A 21925-nucleotide genomic window follows, 5' to 3' on the forward strand; every position below is an offset into this window, starting at 1 on the left:
CCCCACAAAAAACCCACCCCAGCTCTCACAGCTACTGAACTGGGAATATGGGTTTCTAATAGGCAAAGATTGAAGAGTGCATTCAATCCATGACAGATGACAAAAGACCACAGGAGAGTGGCTGAACAAAAAGAGCTGATTCTAGAAGGTGGTAGTTGGGGGAGGGGGTGGCTGTGGGGGACTGTAAGTCAGAAAGGACAACATGCAAAAGAATACAGCAGATACGCCACTCCTCTAATTCATCAACTCACTGTGGGGTAAGCTTTAGAACTGTTTGTTTGTTTGTTTGTTTTTAAAGGCCCCCTCATTTCAGACTTCTGTTTTCTCTGGCATTGAAACAGAAGACGGTGAGATTCCTAGCAGCTGTGAAGGAGAAGCAGGTATGCTGGGAGGTGGCAGAATTCTGACTCTTAAAGTCTCTGTAGAAGCACAGGGGTGCCTTGGGAGAAGTCCTGCACACCCTGAGCTGGTCACCTAACAGCATCCCATGAAAACCCGATCATAACCTTGAAGCTCCTTCTCATTCTGCCAATGTCCCTCTTTGGGGACATCTGGAAGTGGCCAAGAAGAACAGATGCTGGGGGGCAGGGGGCAGGAGATGCAGTTTTGCAGTACCCATCCCTACTGGAACAAGGCAGCTTCTCTTGAATTTAATTTCAAGTGCTTCGCTTTGGATTTGAGAGTCGAGGCACACCCTCATTACCAGCTCTTACCACTGGGTGGCGGTGTACTGGAGCCATGATTGCTTGGAGAGTAAGGACGCAGTGCCCGCTTGGCTCATGAAGGTTACTGGTTTTTGTTCCTTTCTTATCGAATATAGAGGATGTGGAAGAATCCACAATCCTGCCAGAGTTCGTAGAGGCTGAAGCTGACCGATGCCTAATAACTCGCCGCTTTAATGTCCAGACAGTGCCTGATGTGAGTAAAAGGAGCTGGGACGTTGGGTCTTGTGGCCTTAGGGATAGAGGAGCACATGTCTCCTCTCCTGAATGCTAGCCCAGGTTTTCTCTTCCACGGCTGTCGGCCAATAATCTGTCGTCTTCAGATTGAATTCACGTCCCAAGCTGATGTATTCTCTCTGTTCCCTGAACACGGCTCTCCCATGAAATGCCTGTCTAGACTGCTCTCTGTCTTGTCCCCTCATTTGGTGTCTGGCAGGAGCTATCAGCAAATGAATGTAGGGGCGGAGCCTGAGGGTCAGATGTGGTTCCCTCCCTGGCTGGGGAGTATGTGGATACACTGACTAATACTGCTGCTCTCAGGGCTTTGTGTCCATCAGTGGAGGTGTCCTAGTTAGGGTTTCTATCGCTGTCAAGAACTCCTATGGGCAAAGCAGCTTGAGGAGGAAAAGGTCTATTAATGATTACTCTTTTATACCATTGTTTGCCACTGAAGGAAGTCAGGACAGGAACTAAAGCAGGGCAGGAACCTGAAGCCAGGAACTGATACAGAGGCCATGGAAGGGTACTAGCTTGCTCAGAATGTTTTCTTATAGAACCTAGGACCACCAGCCCAGGGGTGGCCCCATCCAGCATGAACTGGGCCCTCTCCCATCAGTCACTAACTAAGAGAACTCCCAACAGGCTTGCCTACAGCCTAATCTTACGGGAGGCAATTCCTCAATTGAGGTTCCCTCTTCTCTGATGACTCTAGCTTATGTTAAATTGACAGAAAACTATCCAGCTCAGGGGGTGACTCCTAGCTCTTAAGTCTGGCTTTCTTAAGATTTAAAAAGGGCACTCAGTTATCGACTGGCTGGGGCGAGAAGGGCTGGCGTGCTATTTCACAGCAGGATGGCTGTGGGTAATAACGATGCTGGCAGGAAGGGTTTGGGATGTACTCACTATAAAGCAATAATAAAGTGTTTGAGGATGTACATGCGTTTGGCTTGCCTTATCAGACTTTTCACAATACAGACATGAAGCAAAGCCTGACATGTTACATCACACATGTGCACTTTGATGTGCAAGTTTAAAAATTAAATAATATAAGAGCCTGTGTATGGCTTACTTAGATAGTTATTCCATTTCTTGTTTCCTCATGCAAACACACAGCATGGAGGTAAATTTTACATCTGACAGCCAGAGATGAGTCTTTCAGATAGATTGTCACCTTTTGGTGTCACCATTTAGGTGTCTTGGGAAGTTGAATACCGGTCCCTAGTGCTGATGTTCCTGGAAACATTCTCATAGATCTTCCTATGGACCCGATACATACTATGGCCATCTTTGATCACAACAAGTCGTTGCTTGTGATTTTGAAGTGAAAGTTTTGGGACAACAGAGTCATTGGGACACAACAAATTGTGTTTGGTTGTGCTTCAGGAACAGAGTGGTTCTCGAAAACTGGACACTGGGGCTTCCCTGTTACCATAGTAACAACAACAACCTCTCCTCCTCTTCTTCTTCTCCCTCCCTCCCTCCCTCCCCCCTCTCTTCTCTTTACAGCTAACAAATACAGAAGACCGTTCACTTGAAAACTCAAAACAAGATGAACCCGAACAAGGTGCAGTGACTTTTCTCTGCCATCTCTGAATAGTCTAGTTAAATGTTTGCCCACGATGCTCATCATTATTTTATTTTTAACTAGTTACTTCAGAATATGAGGGTCCTTTGGATGTGCAAGAAACATCGATTCAAAATCAGGCTTCTGACTTAAATAATACAAAGTAAGTGACTCTCATTTTCAACATATTTTTTTAATTGGCATAGTAACTGCACACATTGATACTTCCAAGGCCTACCTGCATCTATAGTAAGTCCCATGTTTATGGAGGCATTGCAGATCCCACATGGCAGTGAGGTCATGCGGACTTGTCTTTGTCCACATGGTTTAATTCATTGAGTGGGGTTTCCTCTGGTGTCACCCATATTGAGAATTTCAGGATTTCATTCTGGGTGGCTGAGCAGTAAGTATATCATTGTGTGTGTGTGTATCATCTATCATGTTTTTGTATCTGTTCAGTTTTTTTTTTGTGTGTGTGTGTGTGTGTGTGTGTGTGTGTGAACATTTAGACAATTGTAAGACTATGAAACCACACAGATGACTCTCATTTGAGTACTACATGTTGACAGTTTAGAGTTTCCTCTACCCTGGCCATTCATGTCAAACTCCATGTGAAGTGTTTGGTAGGACAATTTGAGCTGTGCTGGTAAACTCCCCTGCCCTGCAGGGCCCTGCAAGCACACCTTCAGAGCTGCCCTGTAGCGATGTATTTTTCTGCTGCATTTTAGATTAAACACAAGATTGGTGTGTGAAACTCAGGTTTTTTTTTTCTTAATGACAAAGCAGTACCATTTGTAATGGCATTAAGTTATAACACACTTGGGTATTTGCAGGGTAGTTTTAGGACACAGCCATACAGGGGCTGCCACAGGACACAGTGGGAGAGAAGAGAAAAAGACCTAAGTAGATGGAGAGAGAGTGTGCTCATGAGAGAGATTGTTCAAGCAAGATCTCAACTCTGCCCAAATAGACCTAAGTACTTAACTCCTGCTCTGGAATATCAGTAGGCTTAAAAAGACACTGGTGAGCTACTTCTCAATTCTGTGTGGAAACTTAGGAAGGTTTTTCAAAATGGAGCAAAGTGATAGGGCTTCCACCCTACCTGCTCTACAGACTTACTGGCTGTGTTGCTATAAAGATAGCTAAATAAAAGAGCAGGAAATAAGAGAAGGCTCTGTGCAGGTATGTGGGTCGTTGTTGTCTGATGACAATACAGAGGCAGTTCAGGGGAGAAAGATAGGGTATTCTATAACTGATGTGAAATGAACAGAAATAATATAGAAATGATTGAATATCCTTGTGAAGAACAACAAAAACCCCCAAATAATCTCCAAATCATTTCACTGTATAAAAATGAACCAAACTTGGGACATAGGCTTAGATATAAAACATACTTGGAACGGATATGTGATTTTGCAGGGGTCGGTTTTGGAGATATCAAACTACAACCAGCCTGTACAAAAAAACCAACCAATCAAAACAAGCAAAAAAAAAGCCAACCAACCAACCAAAACCAACAACAAACCAATGAACTGATTAACTAGACTTCATCAAAGCCCCTGTGCTCTTTAAAAAAAAAAAAAATCATAGGTACTGCAGAAAAGACCAGCCACGGCTTGTTGAAAATATTTGTAAATCTTTGCTTCTGGGTGTGTGGTTAAAAGTTTTAGTGGTAAAGATGCAAACCAGTGGAGCTACAGGCAGAAGATTTAAGCAAGTTTTATCCTAGAGAAGACAGCTACAGGTGGCAGATGAGCCCATGAGAGCCGTGCCGTGCCATCTATGCCGTCTGTCACACAAGGAGTGTGCGTCAGACAGCAGGATGCATTGCTCATCAGGACGGCTAATCTCAGAAATGCTGTCTGTATGCCACGTTCATGACAGAATGGAGGCGACAGTACCCTCACGATCGCTGGTAGCTTCTTAGAGGGTCCCTACCCGCTGGTCCGTTTCTTCCAATCTTCTGTCGTTTTCAAGATGTCGGTTAGCATAGGTCCACAAAGAAAATGTGCACAGATGTTTACAGCAGCTTTGTTTAGGAAAACCATCAAATGGAAACAATTCAAATGAACATCAGTGGATGAATAGATGAACACATCTTGGTACAGGATGCTGTCCTCAATCAAATGTCTGGGGCAAGGAGTGTTTGGGAGCTCTGGCTTTGGAATATTTGTGTGTGTGTGTGTGTGTGTATCATATGGGAGTGAGACCCAAATCTAAACATCAATTCCTTTTGTCCTTTACGTGCCTAATACCCACAGCCTGATGGCAATGTCATAGTGTTTTGGTGTGCCTGCAGTTCCTCACACAGGGCAGGCATGGGATTCTACTGAGGCTCATTTCCTTTTGAACAGCAATATCTTCTACCAGAGGGTGTATGTGGAAACAGGTTGTAAGATCTATTTGTGTGCAGAACAGAGTACATTCCACACTCAAGAAGCCAGACCTTTGCGGGGAGGGTGAGGGTGAACTGAGGTCATACCTGCCCCGTTAACCTGATGTGTTTTCATTTTAGGGAAGATTCTGCCTTTGCTAGGGACAGAGAACAGGACAGAAGGATGCCGGTAATGTAGGAATTTCTAGTGATTTAATCTTAAATGGTCATCATTTGTGCACCATTCTCAAAATTGCCCGAACTCTATACTCCCTGTTGTCTATAGTTATAGCCAATGATAGGAATTATTGCAATTTAAAATGTAAACTCAGTGCTATTTCTAACAGTAGACAGACCTCCCCTTCCAAGACAGATAACAATAGAAAAATAGCAATACTAATCTCTTGGTATACGTATTTACTTATTTTCCTCCTTTCTCATTCAGTATGTGACATAGACTTTATAAGTTACCAACTGTGAGAAGGTAAATCTGTAACAGCCTGCCTCACCTAGTTAGATGGATGTGATCATGAGATCAGTCAACAAAAGTAGAAGGGGGAGGGGTGAATTTCACGTTAAAACCCCATTTGTTGGTAACTAGATTATAGAAGACTTAAAACTAAGCCCCTTCAGTCAGCCTTTGTACAGTAGCCTGTGTTCACAAACCTCAAGAGAAGCCTCCTTGCTTGTCTCATGGTGGATGAGAGGTGATATAGGTCCTTTCTCTGGAGCCCAAAGAGGCACACCGGGAAAAAGTGGCTGTTGCTATGGTGACTAACACATTAAAGCCAAAGAAATCTATCAGAAGGCCAGATGTGGGGCTCGAGTTCAACCCTCTAACCCTGTTAAAAGTTGGTCCTAGAGCCTAAAGCTTGCTCTTGCTTTAAAAAAGAAAAAGACAAGGCTGAGAGACACACAGTACACCTACCACTTACTTATTGTTCGTGGATTTTGACCAGTTAAAGAATTGAAACAGACCAGGTGTGGTGACTCACACCTGTAATCCAGCACTCGCAGGCTGAGACAGGAGGATTTCCATGAGTTCAAGGCCAGCTTGGAGAACAGAGAAAGACGGTCTCAAAACAAAAACAAAAAACAAACAAACAAAACTCCCCAACAAAATAAAATGCTTCTGAGTTGGTGGTTAAAGATGTGGCTTTCTGTCTTTGTGAGCCTAAGGGCAACTCATCCAGTAAAGCACTGGTAGGGGCCTCCCAGGGGAAGCATGGTCCCCTGAGCCTTTCAGTGTATTAAAAAAAAAACAAAAAAAAAACAACTCAAAAAATGAACACTAAAAAAAAGGCTTTTCTAAAGCTGAGCTCCTGGGCTTCCAGCAAGTCTGTTGTCCTGTAGTCGTTCTTAGCCTCAGTCCCCGAGACTTGGAGTTTCCCATCTGGGGTCTGCAGACAATAAGGAAGTCTGGACGTTTTGACCCCATTGATATAAGACACAGCCAAGCATTTTCCTTTTTTAAAAAAAACCAGTACTTGTCAGTTTTCTGTTACAGCTGTGACAAACTGAGGAGCTCCGCTGTGAGAAGAGAATGTTTCCGTGGTTCATTGCCACGGTCCTGGGGTGGGAGAATGGAGCTGATGAACCAGGCAGACTAAAGTCTTGTGCAATAGCCAACTTTATTCAGAGCCTCAGACAATTCACACTGAGGGTTAAGAACAATCATTCGCCTGAGTAAAGTTCTCCTGAGGTCAAGCTGTAAACAATCACAAGGACAAGGCACACTTGGCCAAAACTGTGTTTTTCCATAGAGGTATATAAAAGACAGTTTAAACATTTAATTGAATACCAACAGTCAACAATAATGAGTACTTATAAGTAAATTCATTCCTATTCACTACACCTGTTTTGCAAAGACACCCTTCTGCCTCCCTTTGACTCACTGTGGGTGCAGTTTGGGGCTATACACATTAGGGAAGGTCTTGACCAAAGAGCTACGTTCCAGCCACTGGGAAGAGTGTTTTAAACTGTTTTTGTCATGTCAACCTGTGCTTGAAGCGGTGGTGTTGGTGTAATATTGGGGTGCCGCTGCTTTGGGGCTTTTACCAATCCCCTTTCAGTCCCAAATACTGGACAAGAGAGAATTTTTCATCAGTTGTAGGACACCTTTTATGGGAACTGATTAATGGAATGACACCCCTCCCCTTTCTTCCCCCTCACTTCTGTACCTTTTTTTTTTTTTTTTTTGGTGGAAGAGAACCTAGTTTTGTATCAGGAATTGTGTCTTCCGAGCTGAATCAGCGTTTAGTGTGTGTGTATGTATGTATGTATGTATGTATGTGTGTGCATGCAGATATGTTCATTTGTACACAGATGCCGCTAATCCCTACTTTCGGTGTTCTCATTTGTCATCTGTTTGGGGAAAAAAGTTTAATGATAAGAACCATGACTTCTTGGAGAGTAAGGAAGATTCAAGTTCAAGTACCAGTGAACGATCCTGGACCCAGAACCATAAAAGGAAATCCCTAAGAACATATTCCCAGAGGAGGAAGCGGAGAGTCAGTTCTCTACGGAGTAAGCTCCATTTGCTTGTGTTATTTGGGCTACTTCTCAGTAAGTCGGTGGATATGTATGCTCCCATATGTGATGGGGAAAGAAGATACCAAGGAAATGTGTGGTCTTGGGGACATCCTTCCCTGTAACACCTGCGAAGGCAGAATGCTTGCACACATGGGGCCAACCTGCAGTTGAAATATGAGGTACAGAAAAAGGGTGGGTAATTGGCGAAGAGAAATCTGGCATAAGCTGAAACCATGTTCTGTAAGAAGTGGGTGGGTCTTGAGCTAACTCTTGGAGAAGAATAGGTTTTGAAGAGCTGAGAAGAATCATTAAGTTCAGTGACAAAGTATGAAGGTGATGGTGACATCAGGTAGGGACGGGGAATGAGGCTGAATGATGGATAAGAAAAGCCTCCAGAGTGCAGACACTAAGCCAGGACAGGAACCAGTAGTGTGTGCATGTGTGACTTGGGGAGGGGTGGGTGTATCTGTGTGCTCACATGGAAATGTGCTCACTTTCAGTCCTACCACTCTCCCCAGTCAGAAGTGGCCGTGCTCCTGAGAAAGACGAAGTAAGTGCATTTTATTGATTGCCCTGGGGCATTATGGGTGGGTCAGACTTAATCACTTTCTTCAGGGCGGTGAGAATAACAAATCAGGGGTCTCCTGGTATGCATTATAGAAGTTCAAAGATTTTAAATATTTGGTATGACTCTCCAGGTAAGTTTAGGGCTTTTCTTTTTCCTGGTCATTCTGAATGCCACTGAAGGATCTTTATTTAAATGCTGCTGTTGTCCTGATTTCCCACAAATGCATGCTCTTGAATTTCCACTTCAAAATGAACTCATTGATGTAATTCTTCCTTTAGTTTCCAGTTTTTTGAGATAATACATTCAAAAAAAATTTTTAATGATTTCAGTATTTGCACCTTAAGTTTATACAGTTGAAACACATATAAATTTTATCCATAAAGTTATACAATTTCAGTTTTTTTTAATCAAAGGACTAAGGAATATGGACACTAATACTCTGTATCCTAATGCAGAGACAAATGGCTCATCTTATTTGCTGAGTGACTTCCATCTCTGAGAGCAGTATGTATGTCTTACATGTGCATGCCACACATACACGCATATGCGCACGTGCACACACACACACACACACACACACACACACACTCTCATTACAGAGTACATCCCCAGTTCATCATAGCTTAATAAGAAGTAGCTGCTAGAATTCTGTGTGTACCCTTCCTACTCTTGCAGAAATAAAATGTAGTTAACGTTCCGGCCTCAGCTCCACCCGTTTTATTCCATAGCTCATAGGCTAAACCTGTGAGTCAGGATAGACATACGTGTCCTTTGGCATCTCTGGGTAGTTGGTCCCAGTATACAGCCTGGATACCAAAAGCCATAGACAATCGCATCCCTCCTAAGATAGCACAATGTCTACATATGACCTGAGGACTTTAAATCACCATTAGATGATTTATAATAATACCCAGCGCAATGTCATACTATATGGTCAGTGTTTGATATTATTTAAAGAATAATAACCAAAATATTGGTCTGAATATATTTGGTGGAGTCATATTTAACCCATAATTTATTGAATTCATGGATTGAAAAAAAAACTGTGGATATTGGTAGCTATTTTTTATTGACTGTCTCGTTGACTAGAACATCCTAGTAACCATGCCGAAAGAAGACATTCAAATAAATACCACTTTGACCTTAATTAAGCTCCAAGAAACCCCACAGAATCAAACTGCTACATTTTAACTGTGCAATGAGCAAGAATTCTGTGCTGGTTGTTCAGTGAGGGTGTCAGGCTGGCTCTTCCATTCTCTGCATTGGATTGCAAGGAAGTAATTTGGGGCAAGGGCTAGAGAATATTTTCTGTTAAGGGGAAGGTAAGTGTTGTATTCTTTGAACCATAGATTCACCATGGCTGCAGGTCAGGAAACTGCCTTAGTCTGGAAACTAATGGGCCTACTATATATTTATTTATAAGAACTGGCAGTGATTAGCAGCTTGCCAGTCCCCCACTTAAGGTCAGTAGAGTGACCAGGATGGCCTGCTAGGTGCTGGACCCTGCCCAGTTCTGACTGGGTAGCTAGTAGGTGGTGGTTGGGGATTTGTGTATTTGTTGAGTTCCTCGATGATCCTCTGACCTGCACCACGCTTTAGAGGCACCCAGCTGGAGCCATCAGTTAAGATTTTTACTTTAGTGTTCTTCCAGTTTGGGGATGTTGAGGTCTTAGTGTTTGTTTGTTTTAAAATATTCATTCTATTTATGTGAGTACACTGTTGCTGTCTTCAGATACACCAGAAGAGTGGGGTGGATTTCATTATAGATGGTTGTGAGCCACCATGTGGTTGCTGGGAATTGAACTAGGGTCCATCTGGAAGAGCAGTCAGTGCTCTTAACCATTGAGCCATCTCTCCAGCCCGTTTTTGTTTTTGTTTGTTTGTTTTTTTTTTTTAGATTTTTTTTTTTAATTCAGCAAACCCAATACTTAATTTTCTTAAAGGATATTGAAAATATCTTGTGAGTTTGTGTTGTGTGTTCGAGTGTTATAAATATTAATGTTTGATGAGGCTGTTAATGTTTTAGGCCGAGCTAGTACCACTATGGAAAGGCATCTCCAAGAGAAATGATTCCACTCTTCTGAAAACTTCTGAAACAAAACTACAAGACAGTTCTGTGCTTTTAACTTCTGAGGCATCTACACAGAAAATAGGTACTTGATTTTCAGTTAGTTTATAGTATTAATAAAAATTGTATTTTTAGTTTATAGTATAAAAAATTGTATTTTGGGATATGGCCTATGAAAGAAACTGCTTTTCAACTTTGAGAAATTATTTGTGTGTGTGTGTGTGTATACATGTGTGTGTGTGTATGTGTATACCTGTGTGTACATGTGTGTACGTGTGTAGGGGGTGGGTGCATGTGTGTGACAGCATCCATATGGAGATCAGAGGACGTCTTGCAGGAACTGGCTCTCTCCTTCCCTGTAGGTTCTTGGGACTGAACTAAGCCACCCATCTGACGCCTTCATCCATTAGGCTATGTTCTGGCTCAGAGGAAAATAATCTCCAAACCAGCGATGGCATGATGCTTTGTCTGTTTAATGTTCCCACTCGCGGACCGTGGGTGACTCTGAATTCTAACTTTGCTCTGACACTTGAGCTTGGCTTGTCTGTGAGAATCTGGCACCCCTCTCCAAGACAGATGCAAATGGCGACCAACTTCTAAAAAGGATTGATTGATGACAGGTTTGCTTTCTGACCCTGGTTTCAGTTTCAATTTGGTTTTGCTCAATTTTTTTTTGTAGTCACAAAACAAAGTCCAGTCACAAATGAGAAGTAGTAATCGAAGTCCCCAACGAGAGAAGCACAGGACTTGATGGGTCTCTGAGCAAATAGTAACTAGCAGTTAACTTACAACAGAATTCCTCAAACTCCAAAAACTGTAGAGGAGATAACACTACAAAACACATTTCATGAGTCCAAGAGCTCTTCAATATCCAAGCATAGATAAGGGAATGGTTAAAAAAAAAATTACATATGATGATCCCACCAGAACATAGATGTGATCGTCCACCGACGTGCTGGCTAGTTTTGATGTCAACTTGACACAGGCTAGGGTCTTCTAGGAAGAGGAAACTCAATTAAGAAGATACCGCCATCAGATTGTCGTAAGTCTATAGGGCTGTTCCTTGATTAATGGTTGTGCGAGAGGGCTCCAGATCACGCTGAGTGATGCCAGCCCTGGGCAGATGGTCCTGAAAGTGGGGCACATGAGCCACAAGGGACAAACCAACAGTGTTCCTTCACAGCCCCTGCTTCAGTTATTATCTCCAGGTTCCTGACTTGGGTTTCGGCCCTGATTTTCTTCCTGCCTTGCCTTCCCTTTGATGACACACCCGTGATGTGACAGTGGAAACCTGATTAACCCTTTCCTCTCCAAGCCGCTCTCAGTCGTGGTGCTGTATGTTAGCGATAGAATTGGTAAGATAATTAGTAAACTGATTTCAGCAGCACATTAAAAGCACCATGTGTCGTAGTGATAAAGTGGGATTCCCCTCACCCTGAAATGCAAGGATGGTTCAACTTATGAAAATTGATAAGTGACATCGTAGTGACTACAATACCAAAATGGGCATAAAATTCATAGTTGCACTGGATGCAGAAGAGTGTTGGAGAAAGTCTACATCTTTTTATGATATAAAAAATCACTCTCAAAAGTTAAATATATATGGGATATGCCTCTGCTATTAAAGGCTATGAGTGAGAAGCTTAGATCTCATGTCACATAAAGGGGTGAGAAGGTTTTGTTGAAACCCAGAAGAACTTGGCAAGGTGTCTGCTGTGCTGTTCGATGTCCCAGAAGCCCTTGACAGAGAAATCGGCAAGACAGAGATCCAAGGAATGGTTGAAGATATCATTTCATAGCAAGTGAAATTCCAGAATGTTACCTAAAACTCTTGGAACAAACAATTTCGTTAAAAATAAAACCAATATACAAAAAAACAAAAACAAAAACAAACAAACAAAAAAACCCTAAATGTGCTTTTCCCTGGTGACTTAGGAGTCAAGAAGCCTCAATGAAGAGGCTTAGAACCAAGCTCCTTCACAAAGAAGACCAGAGTAACAGACAGCCTGCACTGGAGAGGTGAGCCTCATGGCAGGGCCAAGAAGTAGACTGCCCCTGGGCTGGGAGATAAGTGTGCTCACATTCTAGGACAGAGGGTGCCAGTTGTACATGGGTGTGTGGCAAGACAGTGGAATGGCTACTGTCTCCTCTCCCTCATCTTATGCTGAGCCTGGCGCCTGCTACTGACAGGGTTGGGAGAAGAGACCTAATTTCCCTTGCTGCTATGTCTTCAGGAGTTTCTGGAGGATTCTTGAATAACTCCATCAGTTCAAGCTAAAAACCCTGCCTCTGGGTGAATTTGCCTGAAAGGGCTTCAAAAGGAAGTTTGACTAACTTTTGAGGTCGTCTCACAACTGGGCACGTAGACTCAAGGAAGGAAAGCTGCTGGTGTTTCTGTTACCTATGCCACATTGGCACCAACTCTGCTGCTGTCACCATCTTTCCACGCACTGCTGTCAGGAGAGCATGAGGGCCACAGAGGGAGAACCCTGCGTGCAGTTCATGCCATATCCTATCTTAGTTCGTGTCGCAGCTAGTGATGTCTCTCTTGGGATTTTTATTTAATGGGCAGTTTTAAGCATTTCTGTTTTGTGTTTCAAAGTTTCAGTCAGTTTTGCTAACTTTCCCATTTTGAATTTTGATTTCTAACTCACTGCCAGATTCACTTGGGAGACAGTCTTGTCAAGACTTGGATACATTTTCTTTATAATCTGTTTAGTTCTTGTACCCAATCATCCTCTATAAAGCAAAACTCTGATGTTCTTTCTTGGACGTATCAGTGGTCTCTGTGGTTTTTGGTTCCCCTATAGGGGAGTTTTTCAGATGGAGATGGCTCATGTGTATTGGTTTATGCCTTTTTTTTTTTTTTTTTTTTTAAATTTATATATACCATTGCTCTCTTCAGACATACCAGAAGAGGGTGCCAGATGGTTGTGAGCCACCATGTGGTTGCTGGGAATTGAACTCAGGACCTCTGGAAGAGCAGTCGGTGCTCTTCACCACTGAGCCATCTCTCCAGCCCCCTGGTTTATGTCTTATCAGCAGACTTTTTGAAGGCACATTAATCATGAGAAAAAAAATGAATATGTTGAAACAAATGAAAGTAGAACCTAACATATCAGAACATGTGGGATGCAGGAAAAGCAGTGCTCAGAGGGAAGTCCGGGGCTGGGGAGCTGTCCCAACAGTTAAGGACACACTTGGAGCCTCATGGAGGACCCAGATTTCATCATCTCCTAACATCCACATGTAGGCTCACAAGCATCCTTTCACTTAGTTTTGGGGATTCTGGCGCACTCTTCTGGCCTCCGTGGGAATCGGTCATCCACATACAAGCAGTCAAAAAAAAAAAAAAAAAAAAAGAAAGAAAAATATTCTTATCTTCATCGGTTTATTCAGTAGAGGTGAAGGACATGTAAGACATCATAAAAATATTTTCTGCCGTTTTTACATTTATTTGGAAATTTCACATAGTGCACCCCAATTCCTCTCACTTTCCAGGCCTTCTAAATCTACCCTAGCCCCCCCATGACCTCCCCCAAAACAAAAGAAAAATGAGAGAGAGAGGGGGGGGGAGGGAGGGAGAGAGAGAGATCCTATTTGTGTTGCGAATGTACTCACTGGAGCACAGTCAAACTTCTAGTGACCAGCCTCTTACAGGAAACAGTCCTTTCCCTACCCCACCTCTGCCCAGAGGTCATCGACCATGAAGAGCTACACACTTCAGCATCCTTCTCCTAATTAAAAAAAAAAAAAGTGCATTGGTGTCTGGCCTGCATGTCTGTATAAGGATGTCAGCTCCCCTGGAAGTGTGAACTGCCTTGTGGGTGCTGGGATTTGAACCCAGGACCTCCAGAAGAACAGACAGTGCTCTTCAGCACTGAGCTGACTCTCCAACCCCACCCTTCCACCCACTTAATTTAAGAGTTCTCTGCAATGACTTTCTGTCTAAACTGTTTCTTTACAAAAAACCTTTTTGAAAGAAGGAAAGTCTATAGCAATTAGTGCCTAGTTTTTTAAAAAAAATGTTTAAAATAGCCTAGCGTTGCATCTCAATCAAGGATGTGTAAAACCAAACACACAACAGGCAGATAACCAAAACAAGGAACAAAAATAACAAAGGCAGTGAAAGTAGTATTTTAAAAAGATAAAACCAGTTAGCTACACTAACCATCAGAAGAGGATAACTCACATAACCTGTGACATAATAGCCAATACCACAGAAATACAGATTATTACAGATAATTATGTAAAAAAAAAAACCTAGATCGACAAATTAGAGGCTTAAAAGACATGGGCAAATCTCTGGACACGCTTTCTACCAAAACTGACCTGCGAGGACATAAAATGTAGCAGGCACTGGGACTGAAGCAGCAATAAATGGTTTCCTTCTAAAGAGAAGCCTCAGAACTGGATAACTATACTGCTGAGTTTTTACAAAATTAAAAGAGTCCTCAAATTATAAAGCTAAAAATAGAAAATATTTTTTCTAATTTTTTTAAAGTGTGTGTGTGTGTGTGTGTGTGTGTGTAGGCCTGCCAGTGGTTGACATGTGTCTTTCTCAATTGCTCTTTACCGTAATTTGCATGCATGCGTGTAGGTCGGAGGCTAGCTGGTGTCAGGTTTTGCCTTCCCCCTGTGACTGTTGTAAAAACTGGGCTGGATGGCCCATAAGTTCCCAGAGAGCCTCTGCCTGTGTCTCCCTCCTCTCTCTCCTATGGGCACAGTAGCACATTTACAGATGTTTGTGCTACTGCATCTGCTTTTTATGTGGGGTATTTATAGGAATCCAGACGGGCGTCTTCAGGCTTGCAGGGCAAGCATTTTTAGCTCACTGAGCCACCATTTTGACCTGTTACATGCATTGGTAACAGCACTGCCCTGTTAGCAAAATATAAGGATTCAACAAACAGTGCGGAATACCTGATGAATACATACAAGCATTGAATAGAATAGTAGACCAAATTAATTCAATATATCAAAGTTGTTCTTTTGTTTGTTTTTTTACCATTATAAAGTTGTCTTCATCGTAGGGATGTAAGATGTAAGTGATCAGAGGGGGACAATGTGCAATAGAATCCACTATAAGGAAATGAGTATCAAGCTTTTAGTGAGTGGCAAGAACTATTGACTAATGAGAGCCCTTGAATGATGAATGTTGGGTTGAGCTTTAGCCCCAAAACAACAAGAAAACAAATCTAGCTATAACAAGAAATCAACTCACTCCGGTTATGACAACCTATTTAAAAATACAATTGGCAAGAATATGACCAATGGGACTCTTATATACCGTTGGTGCTCATGCAAATTAGAGCAGCTATTACAAAGACTTATTTTGAGGTCCTCACAAAACCATAACTTTACCGTATGGCATAACTGCCCCACATTGGTGCATGTAACCAAAGGGAATAAATCAGGACCCCAAAGAGACAGACCTTCAGGATGAGGCATACTGTACCTACACAGTCGCTAAAATATGGAACCAGCCCAGGCAGCCATGCACAGAAAGACCCACAGGTGGGAAAATGTAGCATGTGCATGAAACCTATCATTAAGCCACAGAGAAGAATGGTATCTTGCCTTCTGCATCAAAATGGGTGGATCCTGGAGGGTTTGTGTAAAATAGGCCAAACAGACCAATGCTAGGTGTCCTTTCTCATCTGTAGAGACTAAATTCTTGACGGTAGAAACTGAGTACTAGAAGTTGAGGAAGGACTGTGGGAGTGGAAACAGTTGACAGAGGACGGTTGGCTTTATAATCAACACACACTATTTTGATGTATAGAAATGCCACTCTCCACTAGTAGGCACAATTCATGTTAATTTTAAAATCTGTCACGACTTCTAGCTGAAACAAGATGTAAGAAAACGATCTAATTTATAATGGAATAAATAATAGGAGCAGATTAAGAAAGTAAAAGCTCTGTATACTGAAGGGGAATAAAAGACACTAACAGAAGAAGAAGGTATGAATACTCAGAGAGCCCTCTCATCCCTTGGACTGGGAGAATATATATATATATATATATTCTCGTTTTTTGAGACAGGGTTTCTCTGTGTAGCCCTGGCTGTCCTGGAACTCACTCTGTAGACCAGGCTGGCCTCGAACTCAGAAATCCACCTGACTCTGCCTCCCAAGTGCTGGGATTAAAGGCATGCGCCACCACGCCCAGCAAGAACAGATATTTTAAAAACATCACAACACCCAAGGTGACCTACTGTTTACATGTGGTCTTTACCAACATTCCAAATGCATTCTCCACCAAAATAGAAAAATTCTAAAACTTGTATGAAGCCTGGAAGATCTCAAACTACCATAGCAATGTCAGGAAAGAACAGAGCTCAAAGCTGCAGGACAAAACTCCCTCATTTCAATATATTACAACTCCATAGAAAATAAAGTTGGTATAAAAAGATAAAGGCTGGTTGGTTCAAATACAAATGGCACACGTATGATCAGCAAACCTTTGCCAAGGATGCTAAAGTCAATGATAGGGAAAGTGCTTAATGAGTGCTAACAAGGGAAAGTGGATATCCACATGCAAAAGAATTAAGACCTTTGTTTGAAATTATGAGCAAAACTCAAAATGGATTGAATGTCGCATTAGAAACTGTTGCAGCATGAATCACACAAGCCATGTTACAGAGTTAACATAGCTGTCCCACAGAGGGATGGCTAAAGAAAATGTGGCAGGGGCTACAGAAATGACTCAGTAGCTGAGATCACCGAATGCTCTTCTAGAGATCCTGGCACTCACATTGTGGCTCACAACTTCAACAGTAGTTCCATAGATTCTGATGCCGCCTTCTGGTGTGCGGACATACGTGCCAACCAAACACCCATATGCATCATGTAATGTCTGCCGAGACTTGATAATGCCAGGGTTCAGGGGTTGGGGGAGGATACTCAGGAGGACCCTACTCTCTCAGGAGGAGAGGAGGAGGAAGGCGAGAGGGTCCCCGTGATGGGGAGAACCAGGGGACAGCAATTGAGATGTAAAAAAAAAATTTTTTAAAAAATGTACATACACAAAAGAATGTTTAATCATGAAGAATGGCATGTCAGTTTTGGGCAATGGATGCAATTGGAGTCAATCAGATTAAATGAGTCTGTAACCAATATCACAGTTTTATTTTTATGGTCTATGTGTCTGGGTGTTTTGCCTACATGCATGTATGTGCACCATGTATGTGCCTGGTCCCCACAGAAGCCAGAAGAGGGTGTCGAACTCCCTGGAAGTGAAGTAAAAGATGGTTGTGAGCTCCCATGGGGGTACTGGCAATCAAACGGGGGGCCTCTGGAAGAGCTGTTGGTGCTCTCAATTACTGAGCCATCTCTCTAGCCCCTAAATGTTTCCCCATATTTGTAGGTCCCAGACTTTATAGATAGATAAAATTATCCATACATAGGACATGAAAATAGAGAACCTGGGGAGCAAAGGAAACAAGTTGGCAAGCAACCCTAAAGCCTAGGGGCCAGCTCTCTGACACCGACCTTGGTAATGGCCTTTTAGGTAAGACATAGAAGTAAGCAAGACCCCAGTGGTAGGCTGCTGTACAGTAGAGGCATGCAGGACAACTGACGGAGAAGACGTTTGCATAGAACTGGTCAAGTGTTAGTGTTAAAACCTGTAAGAAACTCCTAGCTTCAGCGTGAAAAAAAAATTAAAGATAGACAAAATGCTCAAATGCCCGCCAAATCTAGGAGAAGGTGCTCACTGTCATTAACCCACAGTAAGTTGGTGGGACAAAACATGGTGGGCCTATGGCTCCATCTAATGTCCTATGAAAAGGAAGTTTTGCCTTTTGTGGTAAGGATATTTCACTGTGTGAAAGGAGCCAGATAAGAGGCACTGTATGGTCTTTACTCTAAATGAGTGTAAACTACAAAATTCAAAATCCCAGAAGCAGGAAATAAAATGTTTACCACGTGGGTGGAGAAAGGAAGATGTCAATCAAGGCATGGAAACCTTACATTTTTAGACGAACATGTTTGGAAGGTGGCGAAGGAAAGGTGGCATCAGATTGCTTTGTGATAATCAGAGAATGATGCATGACTGTATCAAGTCATTACACACAGGGGAAAGGAATGAAATAAAGGAGGCGGTTTTAGTCTGCAAGAGAGAAGGTTACACGGAACAGATGCAGAGCTGTGGAGGCTGCTGGGGGAACTGGCTGCTCATTTATCTATGGACATAGAAACCCAACAAGCATGCATGCCCTGAGAGAGAGAGACACGATTTTATTGAGGACCGGACTGTTCCCCCTCCTTTAACGATGAGATCTGATACCGAGACCAACCGCAGAGTGCCATGTGAGTGTGTCTCTTGATCCACTTACCTGGGAATTGTTTTCTCTAATATTCAGAACTCCGAAGTCCTCACCTGTCCAGCAGTCCATCTTCCTTAGAGCACCCGGAAGTGGAGGAAAACATACCTGAGGTACTATATTCGTTCGATTTTTCCAGACTTAAAATTATATTCGTATAAAACAATTGCTTATTCTGTTAAGTGGGTGGCACAACACCACTTCCTTGTTTTATAGCTACGAATATGTACCAGTTACATGTGTCTGAATTTTGTGTTTTAGATTGTGAACCAAGAACCATTCATGGAGAACAGCAGCTTCAAGCACAAGCTAGAAAACTTGGAACACAGAGGTAGTTGAATAATTATTTTTTTTTTCTTTAACAGGAAAAAAAAAAACCACCACTGGGCCATTTTTCAGATTACGCCATATAAAAATATCACCATGTGCATATGTTCCTTTCATGTGTATTTTAAAAATTAATCCTATTCTTTGATGTTGTGGTCTGGCTCCTCTACTTTATCAGCAGGTCCCAACATTTTCTCTTCAGTTTGATCCCACCTACCAATCAGGATTTACTCTGAGATTTCTGATTGGGTAGCTGTTTTTTGTTTGTTTGTTTTCAATCCCAACTTCATTTCAGCTTGAATTTTCTTCAGTATTTCTATCTTTTTATGGAAATCACTCGTGAATTCTGAACAGGCCTTCTCATTTCCTTCAGCATGAGTTTGTATTTTCTTGGGCTTCAAGCAGGAGTTTCTTCCTCTCTTTAAGTTCATTCATATTTGCTCTTATCTCCTTTAAACTTCTTGCATTCTTTGATCATGTTGATAATTTATTTTTTAAAAAGTCCCTTGTCATTGGATTCATCTAGATAATTCTCCTTGGTAAGCATTTCTGTAGTGTGTGGGGCTTGGGGAGAGCCATGTCGTGGCCTTTCTTGGTTTGTGGGTTTTTTCAGGATGTGACCTGGGCATGTGGATTTGTTTCCCGGGTTGTGCACCTGAGCAGCCTCTGATGAGGGCAAGTTTTGGCTCTTGTCCAAGGCTGGTTGACTTTAGATCAGGTCTGAAGGATTGTAAATCAATCCTTCGGGTACTTGGCATTGACTTTTGACAGGGTTGATTAAATTCACTGGCAACCCCAAAGCAAGGGAATGTGTCTCTAAGCTGGGTCTGAACGTAGAAAAGTGACCTGGGTATCAGATCCAGGGCTGACTGTCACATACTGACAGATGTGACAAGCTCTTCCTGGTGAGCCCGGATGACACGTCTGGCTGTTTCGAAGGCGGATGCTGCTAACGCTCAGCCCGAGAGAGTTGGGGTGGTTATGGGCAGATATCTGAGACTCATCTGGCAGCATCACTTCTGGGTGACTCCAGATAGTCCTGTGTGTGGGTCTGGGGAACTTGCCTGGATAACTGCCATGAGACTATCAATAGGGCCTGAGCAGGGAGGAGAGGTGGTCAGGCAAACTCACCCAGCTGGTTCTTATCCTTGATGGGCCTGGGCAGGGTTGCATGAGGGCTGACTACCATGTTTTCTTTAGTTAATTCATTTGTTGATGGACATGCAGGCTCATTCTGTGACTTGGTTATTTTGAACAGTGCCTCAAATGGAGAGCCAGGTGTATAATCTATAGTATACAGACTTAGGTTCCTTTGGATACAGTCCCAGGAATGGCACAGCTGTGTCGTATGGTAGTTCAGGTCTTAGTGTTTTTGAGTGATCTTCATACTGATTTCCACAGTGTCTGTATTCATTTACACTCTGACCGACAGTGTATAATGGCACTATCCAATCCTCACAATGAATGTTGTTCGCTTGGTGACTGAGGTGAGACAGAATTTCAGCGTGCTTTTTATTTGTATTTCTTCGGTGGCTAAAGCTGTCACGTGTTTTTATTTTCCATATATTTATTGACTAAGTTTTAAAAACCATCTGTCCAATTCATTTGTTAATTTATTTTATTTTTGTAGAACATGATTTTAATATTTTCAACTATTAATATTCAACAAACAGAAGGATTATTTTAAGATATATGTCATTGTTAATGTCTCTCTTCTCCTTTCTGATTTTATTCATTTGGATACTGTTTCTGTGCCCTCTGGTTAGTCTGGCTAAGGGTTTACCTGTCTTGTTGATTTTCTCAAAGAACCAGCTCCTGGTTTTGTTGATTCTTTGTATAGTTCTTTTTGTTTCTATCTGGTTGATTTCAGCCCTGAGTTTGAGTATTTCCTGCCGTCTACTCCTCTTGGGTGTATTTGTTTTGTTTTGTTCTAGAGCTTTCATGTGTGCTGTCAAGCTGCTAGTGTAAGCCCTCTCTCCAATTTCTATTTGGAGACACTTAGAGCTATGAGTGTTCCTCTTACCACTGCTTTCATCGTGTCTCATAAATTTTGGTGTGATGTGTCTTCATTTTCATTAAACTCTAAAAAGTCTTTAATTTCTTTCTTTATTTCTTCTTTGACCAAGTTATCATTGAGTAGAGCATTGTTCAGCTTCTATGTGCATGTGTGCTTTCTGTTGTTTTTGTTGGTATTTAAGACCAGCATGGGATTATTTCAATCTTCTTGTATCTGTTGAGGGCTGTTTTGTGACCAATTATATGGTCAGTTTTGGAGAACGTACCATGAGGTGCTGAGAAGAAGGTATATTCTTTTGCTTTAGGATGAAAAGTTCTATAAATATCTGTTAGACCCATTTGGTTCATAACTTCTGTTAGTTTCACTGTGTCTCTGTTTAGTTTCTGTTTCCATGATCTGTCCATTGCTGAGAGTTGGGTGTTGAAGTCTCCCACTATTATTGTATGGGGTGTGATGTGTACTTTGAGCTTTAGTAAAGTTTCTTTTATGGATGTGGGTGCCTTTGCATTTGGAGCATAGATGTTTAGAATTGAAAGTTCATCTTGGTAGATTTTTCCTTTGACCAGTATGAAGTATCCTTATCTTTTTTTGATAACTTTTGGTTGAAAGTTGATTTTATTCGATATTAGAATGGCTACTTCAACTTGTTTCTTGGAAAATTGTTTTCCAACCTTTTACCCTGAGGTAGTGTCTGAGGTGCGTTTTCTGTATGCAACAAAATGCTGGGTCCTGTTTAAGTATCTAATCTGTTAGTCTATGTCTTTTTATTAATGAGTTGAGTTCACCGATGTTAAGAGATATTAAGGAAAAGTGATTGCTACTTCCTGTTATTTCTGTTGTTAGAGGTGGAAATATGTTTGTGTAGCTATCTTCAGTTTGTTGAAAGATTACTTTCTTGCTTTTTCTAGGATGTAGTTTCTCTCCTTGTACTGGTGTTTTCCATCTATTATCCTTTGTAGGACTGGATTTGTGGAAAGATATTGTGCAAATTATGCTTTGCCATGGAATACCTTGTTTTCTCTGTCTATGGTAATTGAGAGTTTTGCTGGGTATAGTAGCTTGGGCTGGCATTTGTGTTCTCTTAGGATCTGTATGACACCTGCCCAGGATCTTCTAGCTTTCATAGTCTTTGGTGAGAAGTCTGGTGTAATTCTGATAGGTCTACCTGTGTTCTCCTGTACTTCTTTAAGGGAGTTATTTATGTCC

General features: G+C 42.0%; 1 protein-coding gene across 1 annotated transcript in view; it reads left to right on the forward strand.

Annotated features, from left to right (window-relative positions):
* Nucleotides 1–21925, forward strand: part of Sycp2l (synaptonemal complex protein 2 like) — a 60320-nt gene that overhangs the window by 26962 nt on the left and 11433 nt on the right. Inside the window, 11 exon segments of the mRNA XM_021215372.1 lie at nt 299–380; nt 821–939; nt 2448–2505; nt 2590–2668; nt 5021–5069; nt 7261–7405; nt 7912–7961; nt 10006–10132; nt 11983–12066; nt 18415–18488; nt 18637–18706. Coding sequence (XP_021071031.1) covers nt 299–380; nt 821–939; nt 2448–2505; nt 2590–2668; nt 5021–5069; nt 7261–7405; nt 7912–7961; nt 10006–10132; nt 11983–12066; nt 18415–18488; nt 18637–18706 — 937 coding nt within the window.

The sequence above is a fragment of the Mus pahari genome, chromosome 16, assembly GCF_900095145.1.
Source record: "Mus pahari chromosome 16, PAHARI_EIJ_v1.1, whole genome shotgun sequence".
NCBI classification, from domain to species: Eukaryota; Metazoa; Chordata; class Mammalia; order Rodentia; family Muridae; genus Mus; species Mus pahari.